An 18,120-nucleotide genomic window follows, 5' to 3' on the forward strand; every position below is an offset into this window, starting at 1 on the left:
TCAGGCGTGCGTAATCTTAACCAGCGTCTCCTGGCCCATCTTTTGTGTATTAGTAGGTGTTGGGCCTCCAAGGTGAGGGGGATGTTGTACGGAGACTGTTGTCTTGTTTGGCAAGATGGTGGGGCGGCTTGGTGCGCAGCTTTGACTATTTCTTCCTGCAGTTTGTTTGCTGCGTAGTCCACGTCTTCAGGAGTGTTAAGTTCCATTTCTATGTGCAAAGAGTAATGGAGCTCGCGCCTAAAGACTCCTAAATCTGATCCTGCTGGCAGTAGTTGTTTCCTAATGGGCAAGGGCTGTGGCTGCGCGTGGATTGTGACTATTAGTGGCAGGTGGTCAGAGGATAGGTCCAAGGATTCTTCAATGGTCAATTGCCGGTCACAGATGCCTTTGTAGACAGCGAAGTCGATTGCCGAGGGCCTGTGTCCATTAATTGGGTAACGGGTGGGGGCTCCAGTCGCCAATATGCTGAATTGTAAGTTTTGAATCGCCTCAAATATGACTTCTCCGCGACGATTCGCACTATTGCTTCCCCAAAATGGGTGCCATCCATTCCAGTCGCCGCCGATGAGGGTCTTATTCAACCTTTGGCCTAGAACCTGTTCCATGTGATGATCACACAGACCAGTGTTTGGCGGAAGATAAATTGACGCAACTTCGATCGCTCCAATAGACGTAGGCAGGGTGATGGCTGAGACCTGCATTGTTGCGTTGCAAATTGGCAGTAAAGGTGTATGCGGTATTGTTGCTCGTATGAGGATTGAGGATCCACCAAAGCAGTTTGCTCCTTCACCATGAGCCTGATAGTGTTCGTATCCGAAAATTTGTGTAGTGGGGCACTCATGAGTTTCTGTTATTAACATTATATCTATGTTTTCTTGTGAGAGAAACGCAGCCAGTTCCTGAGTCTTGTTTCTCAGGCCATTGGCGTTCCAGATACCCACACGTAAAGCCATTATTTGTAGGCAAGCTTGGTTATGATGGCCATTAAACTGTTTAGCATGGTTGCTTGTTGGGATTGTACTTCTCGCATCGCTTTGAGCTCGGCATTAATTGCGTCAAACTGACGTTGTTGTTGCTGAAGCATTTCAGTGAACAAAGTGTCACTTGTGGTATTCTTATTTGACGGTCCACCTCTAGCGGCCTGTGCGTAAGAAACACCACTAATAGGCGTTGCAAAGCTCGTGGCTTGGGTAATGCTCCGGGGCCTTGTAATTTCGGAAGCAGTACTCGGACCCGTAGACGGTGTTTGTGTGGGACTCCTTTTTTGTGCTGGGGATTGCAATTTGCGCAACCGCTTGTATACTTGGCAGCCCTTATAGTTGGCTGGGTGCTGTAACTCACAGTGCACACAAGTTGGTGCCTGGTCCTTTTCGCGGGTGCAGTCTTTGGATGCGTGTTTCCCGGCGCAACGCACACATCTGGGAGCTTTGTGGCAGTAGCGTTGTGTGTGTCCAAATTCTTGACAGCGATGGCATTGTGTCAGGTCGTTGTATCTTCTTGGCAGTTCCACTGTGCAGCGTTGCCTGCAGACAACTCGAATGTCCAAAATTTCTTTGTTGTTGGGGGCCTGAGCCACGTCAACAAAAAATATATTTAGCGGTGTTTTGTCCATACGGCTCAGTGGGTTGTGCACATTTGTAATTGTGTGGCCTTTGGTTTCCAAGGAAATAAATTAACACAACATTTTTGGTGTGGCAAAGATTTAGAGACTTCATCCGAGCTATTCATTTTCAAATTCTATGCAATCTGGCTGAACTCAGAAAGAGCGCATTATGTAAATAAGATAACGACCTCAATGTGAGTCAGTCACGCGCTCGATCACTTTCCTAGCTTTGGCCATATATTTAACATTTCAATAATATTAATTGACATTAGGCTATGAAAACTATCATCATAAATTAGCTGACATACAACTAACATATGTCAAATATAGAAGCATTGGATTGGGTAACTAAATATCAGAATACGAAGACGTATATCAGAATGGCAAAACCACAACATCTCCTTGACATGTATGAATTTATTTGCAACTTTAAAAGTGTTTAGAGATATGAAGATGAATTACCTTCAGATGTTATGAGTCTCTTCACAAAATTAACTAAATTTGCAGCTAATAAACTTTTAAGAGTTACGATGAGGCAGGAGAAGTACAAAGTACAAAGTACAATCGGAGATGTGATTACTGAATATATCAATCTATATCAATTTCAATTATTAAATAATCAATTATTAAATAATAATTATAAGAGTACTGAGACCTCTTTTTCTATATCTTATACTCGTGCTAATGCCAACTCTAATAATAATAACATAATGCGTTTCAGGTCCAGTTCACATCTGAATAATGAAGACTAAGGGATAGCTGTAGATCGAAGTCATGATTAGCTGGCTTTCACAGCCTGAACAAGTTAATAAAACGAATGACTAGCTATGACATGCTGGCTTTGCATGCTCTTGGTTATGTGGCCGATGGCCAGTGGACACTGACCTATGGCCACCTCTGAACTTGAGCCAAGGTTGAGGGTTCGTTTGCAGATGCAGCTGGACATGCGCTGCTAATGAGCTGACCAGTCGGCTAAGGACTACTGACGGCAGTGCCTGGATGCTTTTGCGGTTTGTAGTAGTGTTAGCTCTTTATTATTTACCGACTGAAGCTGGCAGGTAAACGAGCCCAGGTGAATGCATTTTTCAATTGTATTTGTGAGTTGGCTTTGTTTGTCAGAGCTGGCGTGCTCTGCATAATTAAAGGCGACATCGCTTGGCGTGCGCAACGTTGGGCGGGCGGCAACCAGACTTGCCTGGGCCATGCCTTGAACGTAGTTTATGACCGTCTTCGGTAACAAAAGTTGAGTTGACTTTACTTGACTTGCGTTGAGTTGAGTTGGCTATGCGGATTTGGCAGCGACCCAGCGGCTGTCCGCACAAAACAAATGGCGCCCGCGCTGCAATGCCCAAACGAATATCACTGGACAATGAACCCAACGTCATGTCGTTTGGAACGGATCGCCATGGGCCTCAACGGATCGACGTTGAGTCGCCTGGCATTAGACATGCATCAGCATCGCCTGCACGTGCTTGAAAAGTCAATGCACCTACCTACCTACCTAACTAACTAACTGGCGGCGAGGCGCTTGGCCACTTGGCACAGGCTGCTCAGTCTGCCCTGGCCAGAAGATGGCGAGGGGCCCAGTCAAGTGTGCAAAATGATTGCATATAAATAATCTTTGCATACCTCATATATATACACTTATATATATACGTATATATAGATACATTGCTGTCCAGATTAACTGATAAAGCGTTTATCTTCACTTGATTTTTGTTGTCGTTCAGCTGCGGTTTCAGTTTCGCTTTCAATGAAACCGCATTGCTTAAAATCCGAAGCAAGCCAATTGCCGTGCGACGCATTTGTAATCCGGAATTACTTAAAGCTCGCACCGCATGCAAATCACATGGACAAAAAAAACCAAGCATCAGCTCCATACATAAATACAAATCAGCGTTCGAATGTTGTTGCCAAATTATGCATGAAAGCGCTCGCAGTGGCAATGGGAGTTTTGAACAACGTTTCTGAATAGTTCCATAAACGAAAGTGTTCGCAGTGCCACAATGACAGCTAGATAAAGTGATTTAATAGACCCATAGCCCAATCAATAATTCCAAGTATTGAAAAGTCCAAAAATATATTCGATGACCTTGACTGCAGTAAATAGACAACAAATTGTTGCTCTTGAATACGCTCTAAACGTGTCGATTTCAGACATGTTTCTAGAGGCTTATCTGCTGCATTAAATATTTCCTGCATAGATGTTCGTCAAGATGCTTTTTTAGGCATATCTGAGAGATTATTATACATCGATATAGGTCACTTTTAGTATACATATATATATATATAAAATGTATGATAAAGTTGATAAACTAAATCGTCGAGATTCGTTCTGCATTTCCTCTTCTATCTCAAGCTCAACTGATTTTTCCCTTAAAGTTCAAGAAACTTTTCCAGCTCTAATGATGCTGTTGCCTCTTCTGTTGTTGTTGCCCAATTTTGTTTCATCTTCGGCTTCTTGTATTTATTGGCAACTAATTCTATGGAAACGAGTGTTAGCTTCATGGTAGCCGTTGGCAGCTCATAATTGTGGCAAAGATCAAAGACTCACGACCTCGTTGTTATTCTTACTTCATGCTGTTTCATAACGGCCAACATGTTTGGCTTCTGCTATAGGGTTTTTCGGCTTTTTTTTTTGTTTCGATTGGAACGTGTTTCGTTTAATATAAGCTGCCGTTGGCCCATATTCAAATCAAGCGGTTCAATTTGTTATCTATCAGTAGTGGGCTAGCTAATTTTTGGTCATTGGCTCAGCATTTCACAATCCCATGCATAGCATTCATACTTGATATGTAACACTTTCTAGAGTCCCAGCCGCGCATTCCGACACCCCGAAAAACCAGTTGTTGTCCGTTGTCGTTTGTCGGTTTTGGTTGTTTTGTTTGTTGTATTTTGGCTAGTTGTACTTTCACCTGTTTTAGGTATGTTTTTTTTTTTTTTTTGTTTATTTCGCGTCTCGCCTTTAGTGTTATTTGGCTTTATTTTGTTTTACAAATCGGGTTAGAGTCATTAATTAAAGGCACACATAGACAGAGGGGGGACTAGAGAGACAGCATCGCTATGTATGCTTGGTTTTTTTTTTGAGCATTCTGCTAGTCACAGTTGGGCGCCGATTAGCCCAGCAAGCATCACAGCATTTGTGTCCATCATTTTCATTGTTGTTCCTGACAACGTTGACCTACTGACTTTGTTATACGACCCGAAAGCCATACACAAATGTTAAGTACAAATAGCCGCAGCACATTAGCCACAAACAATGCTAATGATGGCACAAGTTGTTACCCCGTGCCATGTTCAAGTCAATCTGATTGCAGTCTCTGAAAACTTAGAACTCTGAACAGCTCTTACTTATGGCAGAAGTCCTTTAATTCAATGCATAAAATCAATCATTTTTATAAAAATTTTCTTAAGCCGCCCACAGCCACAAATCTCAAATGCTGCTGTCGTCATTCCTCTGCGCAAGGCCACTAATTGTTGTAAAGCTCTGTGCAGAAGATTCCTAAATGAAAACCCAAACATTGTGATGTAATTGAAAACGTGGCAAGCAAATGCCATAAAACAACTGAAAATGAGCTGCCTTTTGGCAAAAGCCAAAGCTGGCTTAGAGCTTTACAACTCAAGATGCACTGACAGCTGAAACAAACACAAATTCAAGCCCACGGCTATGAACGCAACCTGCAGCTGCAAATGCCACAGCCAATGGCAATAGCAACAGCAACAAGCAGAATAACACCAGAAATAATAGCAACAACAACAACAGCAGCAGCAACCTGTTGCCATAGTGGCTAAGTGACCCACATGTTGGCAGTCGGCAAAACTTGTTCACATTCAATAATACAAATCGGTTAAGAGAGAAAGATAAAAAAAAACTATATATATATATATATATATATATATATATATATATATATATATATACGCGCAATAAAAATCAACAGCCACAAAAATGCTCGTAAATATGCGTGCTAGCGGCTGCTGTTGCTGTTTGCATATGCAGCAGCAGCAGCAGCAACAGCAACAGCAACAGCAACAAGTGGCAACATCCAAGCACTTCAAGCCAGGAGCCAAGAGATATTACATATATCTATGCATTAAATCGCGCACAGCTCACCTGGGCCTTGCGTCGCGGAATGCCGAACACTTGACAAAACTAACAACAACAGCAACAGCAACTAAAAGCACCGCCAACAGCAACAACTATTCCATCGCACAAGTGTCGAGTCGAGCTGCCGCTGCCTCGTTCTGACTATTAACTGGTTTTTGAGGTCGTTTAGCAGCAGCAGCAGCAGCATCAGCACTAGCACCACCAGCACCACTAGCACCACTAGCACTACCAGCAGCAGCAGCCCGACAGCATCACCCGTTAGCTGCAAAGTGTGAGCTGAGTGGCTCGGCCCGGCTGATAACTGTTTGTGCGGCAGCAGCCAGGCCAACATTCGAGTTTCGGGAAATTGGAACACACACAATTTGGCTCTTTATTGATTTCGGTTCGTTCGCAGTTTTATGTGCGCATAGTGAAAATATATTTGTATTTCTTCTTCATCTTCTTCTTTCTTCGCCAAATACCAAGTTTGGCCGCCGTTAGGCTCGTTAGACTGGCCCCAATGATGCGGCAATGATAAATGCCCTGGGATCACTCTCTGGCTGAAATAACTGTTCATACGACTGGTGCTGCTGCTGCTGTCCCAATCCCATTGCCTCATTTGGGGCATCCAAGTTGCATGGAGCACGTGACGCGCTTATTCAATATGTTGCACAAAATACCAAGAGGCATAAAGGCAATCATTTGGGAATACAATGTATACCCTGTACTTATCAGAAAGGGCATGCTGCTCCAAGTTGTCAGCATTCGCTTATGCCCAAACATTGGCCTATTTAAAAGAACTGTCCCAGCTGCTTCCTCTATCAGTCGGATCTTAGTAGCTACTTCAGACTCACTCACTTCTAGCACTTGACAGGCTTGCTAATGGGTAGACCATATAGTTTATAGGTCTATCGGTAAAGCAGGTTGAGCATAGCTCTAAAACTGTAAAAGATAAGTGTTTTTACTGATCTATAATAGACCTAAATCATTCAAAGAAAATGTCAAATTTTGAAATTTTGAAACTGTAGAGAAGACCAACAGCAGACCCAGTCACAAGCCTTTCTCGACTGGCCCTGCCCGGACTGACTCTGCTCTCACGCACATTAAACAAAAACCTATATACTCTTTTCACCTCAACAAGCAGCATAAATTGTTGAAAATAATTGTGTCAAGTAGTTCTCTTGCTGCAGAATATCAACTAGAAAATTCCATCTACATGGATTTAGTGGCCAGTGACAACTTCCTGTTGCCAACTATAGAAGTCAAGCGTTGACAAATTTGGCAAAACGCTTAAAGAATTATTGATTTGCTGGCAAATTGTTTACAATGTGAAAAAAAAAAACAAAACAAAAAACAAAAATAATAACCACTAACTGTTGTGGATTTATTCGCAAACAATAATGGGAAATAAATGATTTGACAACGAGGTGACTTTTGTGCTCGCCTAAAAAATGTGGCGCGTTGTGGGCGCATCGGAACATTAAATAATTAACAGCTAATGAGATGACGTGCTACGTGGCGTATTGAATGCAAATTGTTGGCACAGCTAAAATGGTCAACAGCAACAACAACGATAATAGTGGCTAAATTGCCGAATTAAAACTCAACAGCCAACACAGCTATTGCTCTTGGCCCAGCCATGTGTATGTAGCCATATGTATGTATATGTATTTGTATGTACAGCACTTATTCAGAGTGATCTACACATGCCAGCTCTGATTGACGCCAATTTACGAGCGGCCAATTGCCAATGATTGTTGCTATTCTGTTCTGTTCTGTTCTGCTTCTTCTTCGCCTGATTGTCATTGCTGCCGTTCTAATCACATGATGATGGAAAATGAATAAAAAACCAAAAAAAAAACAGCAATTTGGCTGGAAAATGTACTGGAAAATTGGCATTGCCAAAGTGCCGGGTGAGTTACGAGTAAATACCTTGGCATGTTTTTTCGCCGCTGTTGATTTTCCCACATTTGAGCTCGAGCTAACCGTGTTGCCCATCAAATCACGTATAGAAATTGCCTAAGCTCCCTGCCTGCTGCCCACTGCCCACTTGCCAACGACGACGGCTTGTGGGCGCATTAAATACATCGCAACAACAACAACAACAACAGCGACCAACAACAGCAGCTAAGAACATAAAAATATGTCAGCGAATTGATTGATGCTGCCCAACACAGCAATACCCTGTAAAAATTGTACATTCTTCTAAATATGTGTGTTTAGCATAGGTGAGGCTTTAAGTAATAATATGACATGCGACAACTTGCTACATACCCTGTAAAAATACATATATATATACTTATTATATAGGAGAATGCCCTATACAAAATTCATTTATATATATATATATCATATAAAAGAATTTATATAAAGTTAATGATAATACCCTGTAAAACATCATATATATAAATAATATTGTACGTTATATTATATGTAAGAATATATATAGAAAATATTTATGTTTGCTCAACTAGCCACAATCATATATAAATATCATAAACATGAATTAAAATTAAGTAACTATAAAATACCCATTAAAAGCAAAGCAAAAAGGTCGTATATACCAGATATATACATAGAAAATTTTGCAATAATTGTCAATAAATTTTGTCCAGTCCCACATCAAGACACCGCTCGCATTTAAGATGCCCGCTCTCTTAAGCCCTGTTAGGGTATATTTATTAGCTAGAACCAAGTGGAGAGTCAACCGTTAAAGTGGCATGCGTTATGGCCTCTAGCGATGCGCCACTGCGCATTCCGATGTGAGAATTCTTTTGGCTTTGGACATTGAATGTAAGCCAAGCGCTTTATTTGCATTCAAACATAAATGAAATGAACACACACAGGTGTATATTTGTGTGTGTGTGTGTGTGTGTGTGCGTCCAATGGCGGCAAATGTCAAAACTCGCAGCTGCCATAACTAAGAATTGTGTGCGAGTACTCGAACTCGTAGTCGAACTCAAGTATTTGTTCGTTCATCACGTAGGTGGGCAACATTTGCAATATTCACGTTCCGCATATTTGGGCGACGGCCAACTGCGTCGCGTCGCCACCGCCGCCGCTTAAACACCTCAAACTGATGTTCAAGCGCTGTTCATGGCAGTCCATAGACTAAGCAATTAAGAACAACTTTAAGCAACCTGTTCAAGCCAAATTTTTGCAGCTATCAAACGCACGTGTGGCCACTTCTCTCTCTCTCTCTCGCTCTGCCTATCACCCTGTCTCTCTCTGAGTGTGTGGGTGTGTATAATAATAACATTTAATATAATAGCCATTATCATATTATATAGTAAATATTTAAATATCTGAAACACGTCCGCTTACCATTTGCTCCAATTTCAGCAGGTACGACGAAGGCGATTTGCAAGTCATTTTATTTACGTCTATTGTGAACTTAACTACACAAATTCAGCACAATTTATTCACAAGCGACAAAGTAAATACGAAACTTTAATATATTGTATTGGAAGTCGACAACAATTTGAATCAATTCAGCAAATGTTATTGTACCCAAAACCCATTATTGAACATATGAAATAATTCATATGCATGACATTCACAAAAAAAATATAAAAAAAAACAGAAAAACAACTATAAACTACGTTGCAGGCGGTCATAAGCGACTGTGTAATACTCTGTTAAGTCTTGGCTATACCAGTTAAGTCTTGGTAAAATCTGTTAAATCTTGGGGGTGGCATAAAAATTTCAATTTTGACACATTCTGTAGACACATTGCCTCGAGTTGCCTCACGATAGAGCTTGGTATACTTGAAAAGCCAATATACTCTTGTTGCAGCTTGTCAGGCAATTAAATATTAATTCATATTGAATATGTGAGCTGACCTTCAGGTCTTGTGCTATTTATTTATGCAATTTGCTGGCCTGCAATTGGGTCAGTTGCGATTGCGAATGCATTTTATAAGATTCACAGTGACTTAATTACATACACACAAACAAGTACACACACACACACACACACACACGGATACACACTCGATATATTTGAGGAAAGGCAGAAAGAAAAACACTCGCGCAGCGCTTAAGACACGTCTGCAAACCACGAGCCGCAGACAAGAACAGTTCTTGGCCAGTTGCTAAGAGCACTGGCAATAGTCCAGAGTCAAAGCTGAGCTCTGCATGTTCTATTCTCAGATAAGCCCCGAGGCGAAGAAAGACAACTAGTGACAGAAAGAGAGAGTGTGTGTGTGTGTGTGTGAGAGAGTGAGAGAGAGCTGCAGCTGCTGCTAGCGAGAAATGGGCAAAATCTGCGGCAATGCTGCGCGACCTGGTCAGGTGGCTTTTTGTTCCATCAGCTGCTGTTGGCCCCAAACTTGGCTCACACTCGCGCGCACACACACAATCACAATCAGACCTAAATAGAAACGTATATATTTATGCTAATGTAGTAACAAAATGAAAGCCAAAAGCACAGATCAAACGACGATGTCAACTCAGGGCGGGCGCAGGAGCGGGCTAGGCCCAAGCCACCGGAAATGCCACAAGTCACAAGAATCACACAGTGCAAGAATGCGCTGCTGCACAATTTACAGTTGAAGTGGTTAACACGCTGTCATCCATTGGCTAAGAGCAATGGCTTCCTTTGGCCCACACTCGTGTCGCATGCAGCTGAACAAAATGCAGTTAATTTGGCGAGCAATTTGACCAAATCGCGGCGCATTTAAATTGCCCAGCGACACGCACATCATGCGCAACTAGACCAGCAGCAGTCCGATTCCTCATCATCTGGCAGCATCTATAAAAGCTAAACTCGATCTGTCAATTGGTATCACTCGCTTTTCAACGCCCTTTTGACAATGTTCCGTTTCACTAAAACGCTACTGATGCAGCTGCTCTTGACGGCGGTGCTGCTGGCCGCGCTGTGCCGTGCACATCCACCCGCAACCACTGCGATGCCGGCGGCTCTAATGGATACAAATGCTGGTGCCTATGACAGTAAATTTGACAATGTCGACATCGATGAGATATTGAGCCAGGAGCGTTTGCTTAACAACTATATCAAGTGCCTGGAGAGCCAAGGACCCTGCACGCCCGATGCCAAAATGCTAAAGGGTATGAAACATGAATGAATGCAACTACAAGTGACAATATCTATATCTATATGCGTGCACAGAGATCCTGCCCGACGCCATGATGACGGACTGTGTCAAATGTACCGAGAAGCAAAAATATGGCGCCGATAAGGTTACGCGTCACCTGATCGACAATCGGCCTGAGGATTGGCAGCGTTTGGAGAAGATCTACGATCCGCAGGCGACCTATCGCATCAAGTACGAAGAAACCAAGACATTGGCCAATGGCCAAAAGGCCAACATCGAAGTGGATGCCACGAATCGTGCCGAGGGCGATTCCTAACTCCTTTTACGAAACTAATTTCGCACAATCACAAAATAATTAATCCCAAATCTATATGCAAGTCTCATTGCACACATATATAAATAATCTATCCGTATATATCCACAAAAACTTGTTTGCGCGTCACGAATAAAGTAGTATCCGCATTAGCTGAAGTATTTTATGTGTGTGTTTTTGTTTTCGATATGCATTGGGCGTTTACTTCGCGTAAAGAAAAATATTTAATTATTCCATTGTTTAACTTTGGTGGAACTAATGAATTTTTTCTGTTTTCTTCTTTTTTTGTTTTTATTTTTAACACACAGTTTGCAAAACGTTTTTCCAGCGACTAAACAATAGAATTGCGTACACCAAGAATTTCACACAATTTAGTTAAATGTTTAATACGAATTTTTATGGAAAATAACCATAACTATTTATACGACATGCACAATCCGTTAGCAAAAGTTCTTAATGACAAAAACAAAGTCTGTATTACTTCATTTCATCTAGGCCAACATTAAGAAATTTTCTAAACTGAGCAATAAACTTTATTTGTATATTTTATTATACTTTTTATTTTTATTTGAATTTTTCATTATTATTTTTAATTTTAATTTTTTTTTTTTTATTTAAGTTTTCAATTAAAAAAATTTTAGTAATATTTTTAATTGATTATATTTACTTGTTCTTTTTTTCAGTAATTTAATATTTATTTATTATTTTTTAATTTTGGTTTTAGTTGTCTTTAATATTTTTTTATGTAATAATTTTTTTTTAATATTTTCTATTATAAATCTTTTTTATTTCATCATATTTTCTATATTTTTATTATTATAATTTTGAAGCTTATTAAGTAACTTTGATTGCTACTTATATATATATACTCTATGCCATAGTGTTTTTATCAGATACTGATATTTGTAAGACCTGATGTTAGCTCCTAGTTAAGGAGGCTATCAAGAAGCAGACTGAAGAGCGAGAATGCATGTTTTAGCTGATGTCTGCACTGTTTTTTAGACAACCTTAACATCTATACAGCAGTACAATTATATAACAAGTTTTTGATGGATGATAAATAAAGCAGAAATAAATGAAAAAAAACTTTAATTTCTGCCCAAAAAAAGAGGGAATAAAAGTATTACGAAATTCCAGGAAGGTTAAGAAAACATTCTGCTCATATTATGGAATGTTGGCATATGTGTAGGTGTGTATGCGTGTGTGTATGAATTTGTATACATTGTTATCACGAACCCATCTTTAGTTTTATTGTGGCACAACAGACGACGCACCGCAACATCATCAACAGCAGCAGCAGCAACAGCAAATACATCAACAACAACAACAACATCATAATTATCATAAATTCCGTCAAAACACACCCACATTCAACACGGCCGCGAAGGTGAGCATCAGCGCAATGCGACATCTGGCCAAAAAAAATATAGGTGTGGTCCAATGGCTGTGCCCCAAACACAGACTTTGCGTTCCCAATGTTTCGCAGTTTTATGGCAGCCTCCAGTTAGTCAATTCTCTGGCAACGCCCCACCACCCCCTACCACAAGTAAAAACAACAAAAAATAAAACGAATGCAGTGGCAACGCCATTGTTAAACGGTCAAGAAACGCAGCAAAGTTGAACGAACTTGGCTCACTTCGATGCGATGCGATTTGGTTTGGTTTGGTTTTGGTTTTGGTTTTGGTTACGGTTTGTCTGGGCTTCGGAGTCATTTCCCCCTCTCCATCAATGTTGGGGACGTGCCCGCCGCATTGCCAGCCAAACTTCCGGTTTCATTTCATTTAGTCGTAAACGCGGCTATATGGCAGCGATTCAAACGATTCAAACACTGGCAAAACAGTTGAAGTTGATTCATTTGGCTTTCAGCTCAAATTCATTTGTGTTCGCCCTGTTGGCGGTTGGCACCGCTGCCTATGCCGCTGCCGCTGTCGCTGTCGTTGTCGGCGCATCGGTCTGCGGTGGGCTGAGCTCGGCTTTGGCTGTCAATCAAATTTGTTGATGGTTTTCCGTTTACCTTTGACTGCAATCCAATTTCCCATGAATGTTGTTGCCACAGCTATTGCGGCCGCTATTGCCTGCAATGCAAAGCTGTGGCATTTACTAGCTTCTAAAGTAGCTCAGTCTTTCCGGCCATTGCACCTTGGTTCAAAGTCAGAAAAGCTTCCTTTTTACTGCAATGCATTTCTTTTTACATTGGTGAAGTGCATTCAAATTGCGCTTGGCTTTAGTAATTTATAATAGCTAAACCGGCAAAATAATTTCAAGCAATTATATAGTTTCTTTAACCTTAAGTATTTCTAGCTTAAACAAATCAAAACTTCAATAAAAAATAAATATTTATGCTGCTTGCTTTTATTCAAAAAGGTTTTCCACACATTTGATTTATATAGGGATCAGCTAAAGCTGCCTCTCTTAAGATCAACAATCTCAATTCACATATGATTGTTCATAGCTTGCCCCACTGTCAGCTGGATGCGTAGCACAAGCTAATTAGGCAAGACACAAGACTATTTAGTTCTACTAACTAACTATAAAGCAATCACTTTTACGATTTACCATCATTATTAAGTGCATTATGCGAGTGGCTTGTGGGGCCAGACATGAGGGCTTCCTGCACAATTCGCAATAGGGGGAATAACTGGGCAATAGGGGTCTTGGCGGCCTGTTACATCGTTACATAGGCAGACATGCTTACATATATATAAATACATATATATATATATATATTTATATTGGATGAATGACCTCGACCCGCCGCAGTGCTGACTTCAACGGCTTCACTGGCGCACACACACACACACACAGGAGTTTTCAGTTTTCAGGTGCATTGACTTGGCTAATAAATATGACACATGATTGCGGGGCGGAGCTGAAAGGCGGACAGTTGGACAGTTGGACAGTTGGACGAAGGCAAAGGCAAAGATACCCTATTAAGCCGCGCATAGCCACGCTCATGATATAAATTGTCTTAACAATATGTTGCTGTTGCTTGTTGCTGTTGCTGTTGCTGTTGCTGTTGTTGTTGATGTTGTGCCCTGTCCCTCGAGTGTTTTGCAATGCTCATGCCTGAAACTTGAATTTAAATAATAATAATTATTATGCGCTTGTAGCGCGCCAGACAAGAGACAAATGTCAAAAGCGAAAAATAAGCATAGACCGCAAGCACAAGTACCTTGCCATCCTCCCCGCCCCCTTCACTAATCCTCCCCTGCCTTACCCTCCTCTGCTCACCCTCCCGTTAAGCGCATCGTTTAACAACTCTTATGAATGTCGTCTAAAAGAAAATGTCATTGTCAACGGGTCGCAGCGTTTAATATAAATAAATTATATAATTACAAGCTGGTAGATGAATTTTTTTTATTGTTTTGTGTTTTTTTTTTTTTGTGTGAGACATTGCATGCAACGCCTCGCATAGTTCGTCCCCCTTTTGCCACTTGCCACTTGCCAGTTGATGTTTGCTGCTTACAAGTTGTTGCCACGGTCGAGCGAACGCCTCGAAGTGCTCGACTGGCGACACTTTAACTTAAGTTTGCCTCATTTACATTCGATTTCAAGTTCATTCAATGGGCAACTGCTGCCGCTGCCTCTGCTGCTGCTGCTGCTGCTGCAATTGGTTTGTCAGAGTTGATTGACTGTCATCGGCTGATTGGATTTCCTGTGAAGTGCGCGCTTATTAGCCATGGCTAAATTATTAACTTCCTTTTGGCAAGCCGCATATCATTTGCCTCTGCCCCGCCCGGTCCGCACCGGGCCAAGCCGCTTGTCAAAAGGAAAAGGAAAGCAAATGCCAGCCAAGAGCACAGCTCTCGATAATTGCCATACAAAGTACACGTTCAGTATTCGGACCGGTTTGCCAGCCAAACAGCTACAAAGTTAGCCTAGAATCTTAATGCGGCTTTCAGACCAACGCACACACACAGAGAGCTCACAGGTGCGCATAGCTTAATGCCACTGACACACTTGAGTTGGGCAAATGTGGCCAAAACTATGCTACATTTAGCCAAGCAGCTGGCCCAGCTGACTGGGTCAAGGCGCCAAAAGGTAGCACGCTGCTAATTAGGCATTACTCGATATCAATTAAGCTAAACAAAATTCTAGAAAAGAACTCTACCCAAACATAACTTTATATATATAAAATATATTATACAGATTGGATTCGTTCTCAGAATCTTGTGTAGCTTAATTGATATCGCACTATGCACAAACTTTATGTAAACATACCATTAATGAAGCCTTTCAAGTCGAAAATAATGCTTAAACTTGGACATTGTGCGAAAAAAAAAACCATTTCACGCTTATTTTCCACACTTTCGAGTGGAATTGCGCAACGGAATTGTTACAATAAGGCGGTTTCCCTATTATGAGTTGCTTACAAATTTTATAATAAAATAAAAGTCAATAATAGTTATGTATATATATACCTCAAATCGGACCCGTTTAGCTAAAAACAAAGAAAGAAAGAAAGAACTTTGAAATATTTTTTGCTCCACAGAAATTTTTATTTTAGTCCACAAATTATAGAACCTTTTACAGATGGCTTGTACCTAGTATCTTGTACCTAGCACCTAGTACCTTGTACTTTGTACAATGTACCTAGTACCGTGTACCTTGTACCCAGTACCTAGTACCTAGTACCTAGTACCTTGTACCTAGTACCTTGTACCTTGTACCTAGTACCTTGTACCTAGTACCTTGTACCTTGTACCTAGTACCTTGTACTGTGTACCTTATACCTTGTTCCTAAAAACTTTAATGAACTTTTTAAAACTTATTCTAACAGACATCGAAATAATTCCGGTATATTTATAACTTGAAGCAGATGGCCATATATATTATAGTAAGCTCTTTTTTAAATACCAAAATTTCAATATAAATTCTGTAAATTACAAATTTATATCACTATAACCATCCCTATTACAATTACTTGCATGAAAACTAAACCAAAAAACTTTGATAAATACCAAAAATTCTAACTGCCATTAAAACGGACTTTTAACTTTTAATACATAAATTAGTGTAAATAAATGAACTTAAAATGAATTGCAAAAGTGATTGCAAAAGATTTAAATATTATATAAATTCTGGAAATGAAATTTCTATTATAAACACAAAACATGTTTTCTTTAGTAAGCTGTCTTAAGTCTCGGCTCAGTCTCGCAGCAATTGTGACCTACAATGGGCCAGAGATTTTCATAATCTGTAGCTGAACGTTTGTGACGTTTTGTTTTTAGTTTTGTTTCAGCCTTGGCTCGTTTCAAGTTGGCCTAGCTGAAAAAAAGCCAACAAAAAACTAAAAACAAAAAAAAATAATGTCAATAGCCCGCTTAATTGTTAATTGTTGTATGAACATGAAATTTATGTGCATTTGCCGGCAGTTACAATTACAATTACAATTACAATTACGTTTATCATGATGTTGACGATGCTGCTGCTGATGATGATTATGATGCTGCTGATGATGATGATGATGTTGAACTCAGCGAGCGGCTTTGACAAAAGCCAAGCCAAATTGTACCAAATTGTTTTAAATGGCTTCAAAAGCCAACCAAAACGAAACGGAAAAACTTTATAAGCTAATCAGCATATCTTGAGCATAAATATATATAGATATACGTATATGTATGTATGTATGTATGTATGTATGTAATGTGATGTACGCATGCTGCAAGTTGAATTTCGCATGCTCTTAGCCAAGACAATTTGGAGGGGGTTAAGCACTTGGCACTTGTATCTTAACTGGGCTAATGTCCAATACACGCCTTTGTTTTAGCCAACATTTTGTTGGCACATTAAAACAATTGCAACTCTTTGAAATATTTTTATTTTATTTCTTTTTTGTTTTTTTTTTTTGAATATTTTTTCACTTAATTTTTGTGTTTCTTTCTTTCTTTGGTGACTGCGTAACTTTTGGTTTAGGGCTTGCTGTGCCCAGCCGCTGGGATTTGAGTGCGGTATTTCGATTTTCGGGCTTGCCATGAATCCCTCAACTTTGACTTATGGCCACAGCAAGGGGCAGCAACTACAATAACAGCAACAGCAAAAGCAACAGCAATTTCCCAGGCGCTTTGAGCTAATGAAACGTTACAAACAATGGAAAATGCCGCCGCTAGTTTTTTTTTTGTTTTGTTTTGTTATTGTCATCGTGAATGATCGTTGTTGCTGTTGTTTGTTGGCTTAGAGATATTTAACCGTGGTAAGCATTTGGCCGCACATTTCCATATCAAATAGCTGACAGGGCATTGCCACCGATCTGGCAACGCCGTACGATTCGCCTTGACATTTCTTGGCCAAAGACAACTTACAGATCAAATAACTGAGCTATCATAAAACCAAAAATAACTCAGTTTGAAATCACGTAAGAAATCTTTTTCTTAACAAATACGAAGAAGCCCTTATATGTTTGTATGTCTTCAAGGCTGACTGTGAACCGTGAGCCATGAACCAGCAAGGAATTCCAATTAGTTTTTCTTCTTTTCTGCCACGCAAGAATCCTTCAGACAAAACCTAATTTAAATTACAAAACTCATGACAATGAAATGGCTGCAAAGCATTAAAAATGCAGAACTTAAAAGCAAATTAATTAATTCGCATTGTAAGTCGAGATATTACCGGTTTCTCTCTCATTCTTATGGCCCTGATTGAAGCCAAGGGAAGTGCAATCTCCAAAAAAAAATATATAAACTTTAATTGACAACATTCGCGTCTTCCTGCTGAAAACATGTTTTACTTAATGCTTCTTTTTCTTAACCACATGCCACAGACGATTTCAGATTATAACTGATAGTTACAATAATCATCTCTCTCTCTCTCTCTCTCTCTCCACAGCATATATATCGTGGCTTTATCAGATTGTGGGGCACATTTTCAGTTTCTGTACGACTCGCCTTATCGCATTGCCCATGCAGCAACTGTGTGCTTACGTAACAGGGTTAAGCAATCGATGCGTAACAATAACCCAAATTGCCTGCCACAACAACAACAACAAGTTGAACAATGTAACGAAAATGATAAGGAAATGAAAATGTCAACAAATTAAAGTCGAACAAGAAGTCAATCGCTC

At 40.3% G+C, this 18,120-nt stretch overlaps 2 protein-coding genes across 4 annotated transcripts in view; one reads left to right on the plus strand and one right to left on the minus strand.

Moving 5' to 3' along the window:
- The window catches only part of LOC111600212 (rhophilin-2), a 36,181-nt gene that overhangs the window by 7,673 nt on the left and 10,388 nt on the right, over positions 1-18,120 (minus strand). Inside the window, exon 1 of one of the 3 annotated variants that reach the window (XM_023316234.2) lies at positions 9,015-9,083. The exons of the other annotated variants lie outside the window; for them this stretch is intronic. Within the exon in view, the coding sequence (XP_023172002.1) occupies positions 9,015-9,062 (48 nt within the window). The 5' untranslated portion in view covers positions 9,063-9,083. Of the gene's footprint in view, positions 1-9,014; positions 9,084-18,120 lie in introns of those variants that run through there. 3 annotated transcript variants of the gene reach the window in all.
- LOC111600213 (putative odorant-binding protein A10) lies at positions 10,469-11,203 on the plus strand. The gene is made up of 2 exons (XM_023316235.2): positions 10,469-10,760; positions 10,822-11,203. The coding sequence occupies exons 1-2, from the start codon at positions 10,505-10,507 to the stop codon at positions 11,061-11,063; spliced, it is 498 nt and encodes a 165-aa protein (XP_023172003.1). The 5' UTR covers positions 10,469-10,504; the 3' UTR covers positions 11,064-11,203.

The sequence above is a fragment of the Drosophila hydei genome, unplaced genomic scaffold (genome assembly GCF_003285905.1).
Source record: "Drosophila hydei strain 15085-1641.00,03,60 unplaced genomic scaffold, DhydRS2 tig00000232-arrow-arrow-pilon, whole genome shotgun sequence".
In the NCBI taxonomy this organism is placed as follows: domain Eukaryota; kingdom Metazoa; phylum Arthropoda; class Insecta; order Diptera; family Drosophilidae; genus Drosophila; species Drosophila hydei.

Coding starts and splice junctions, on each gene's coding strand:
- LOC111600213 (XM_023316235.2), top strand. CDS start 10,505: ATGTTCCGTTTCACTAAAACGCTACTGATGCAGCTGCTCTTGACGGCG. Junction 10,761..10,821: donor CGATGCCAAAATGCTAAAGG/GTATGAAACATG, acceptor ATGCGTGCACAG/AGATCCTGCCCGACGCCATG.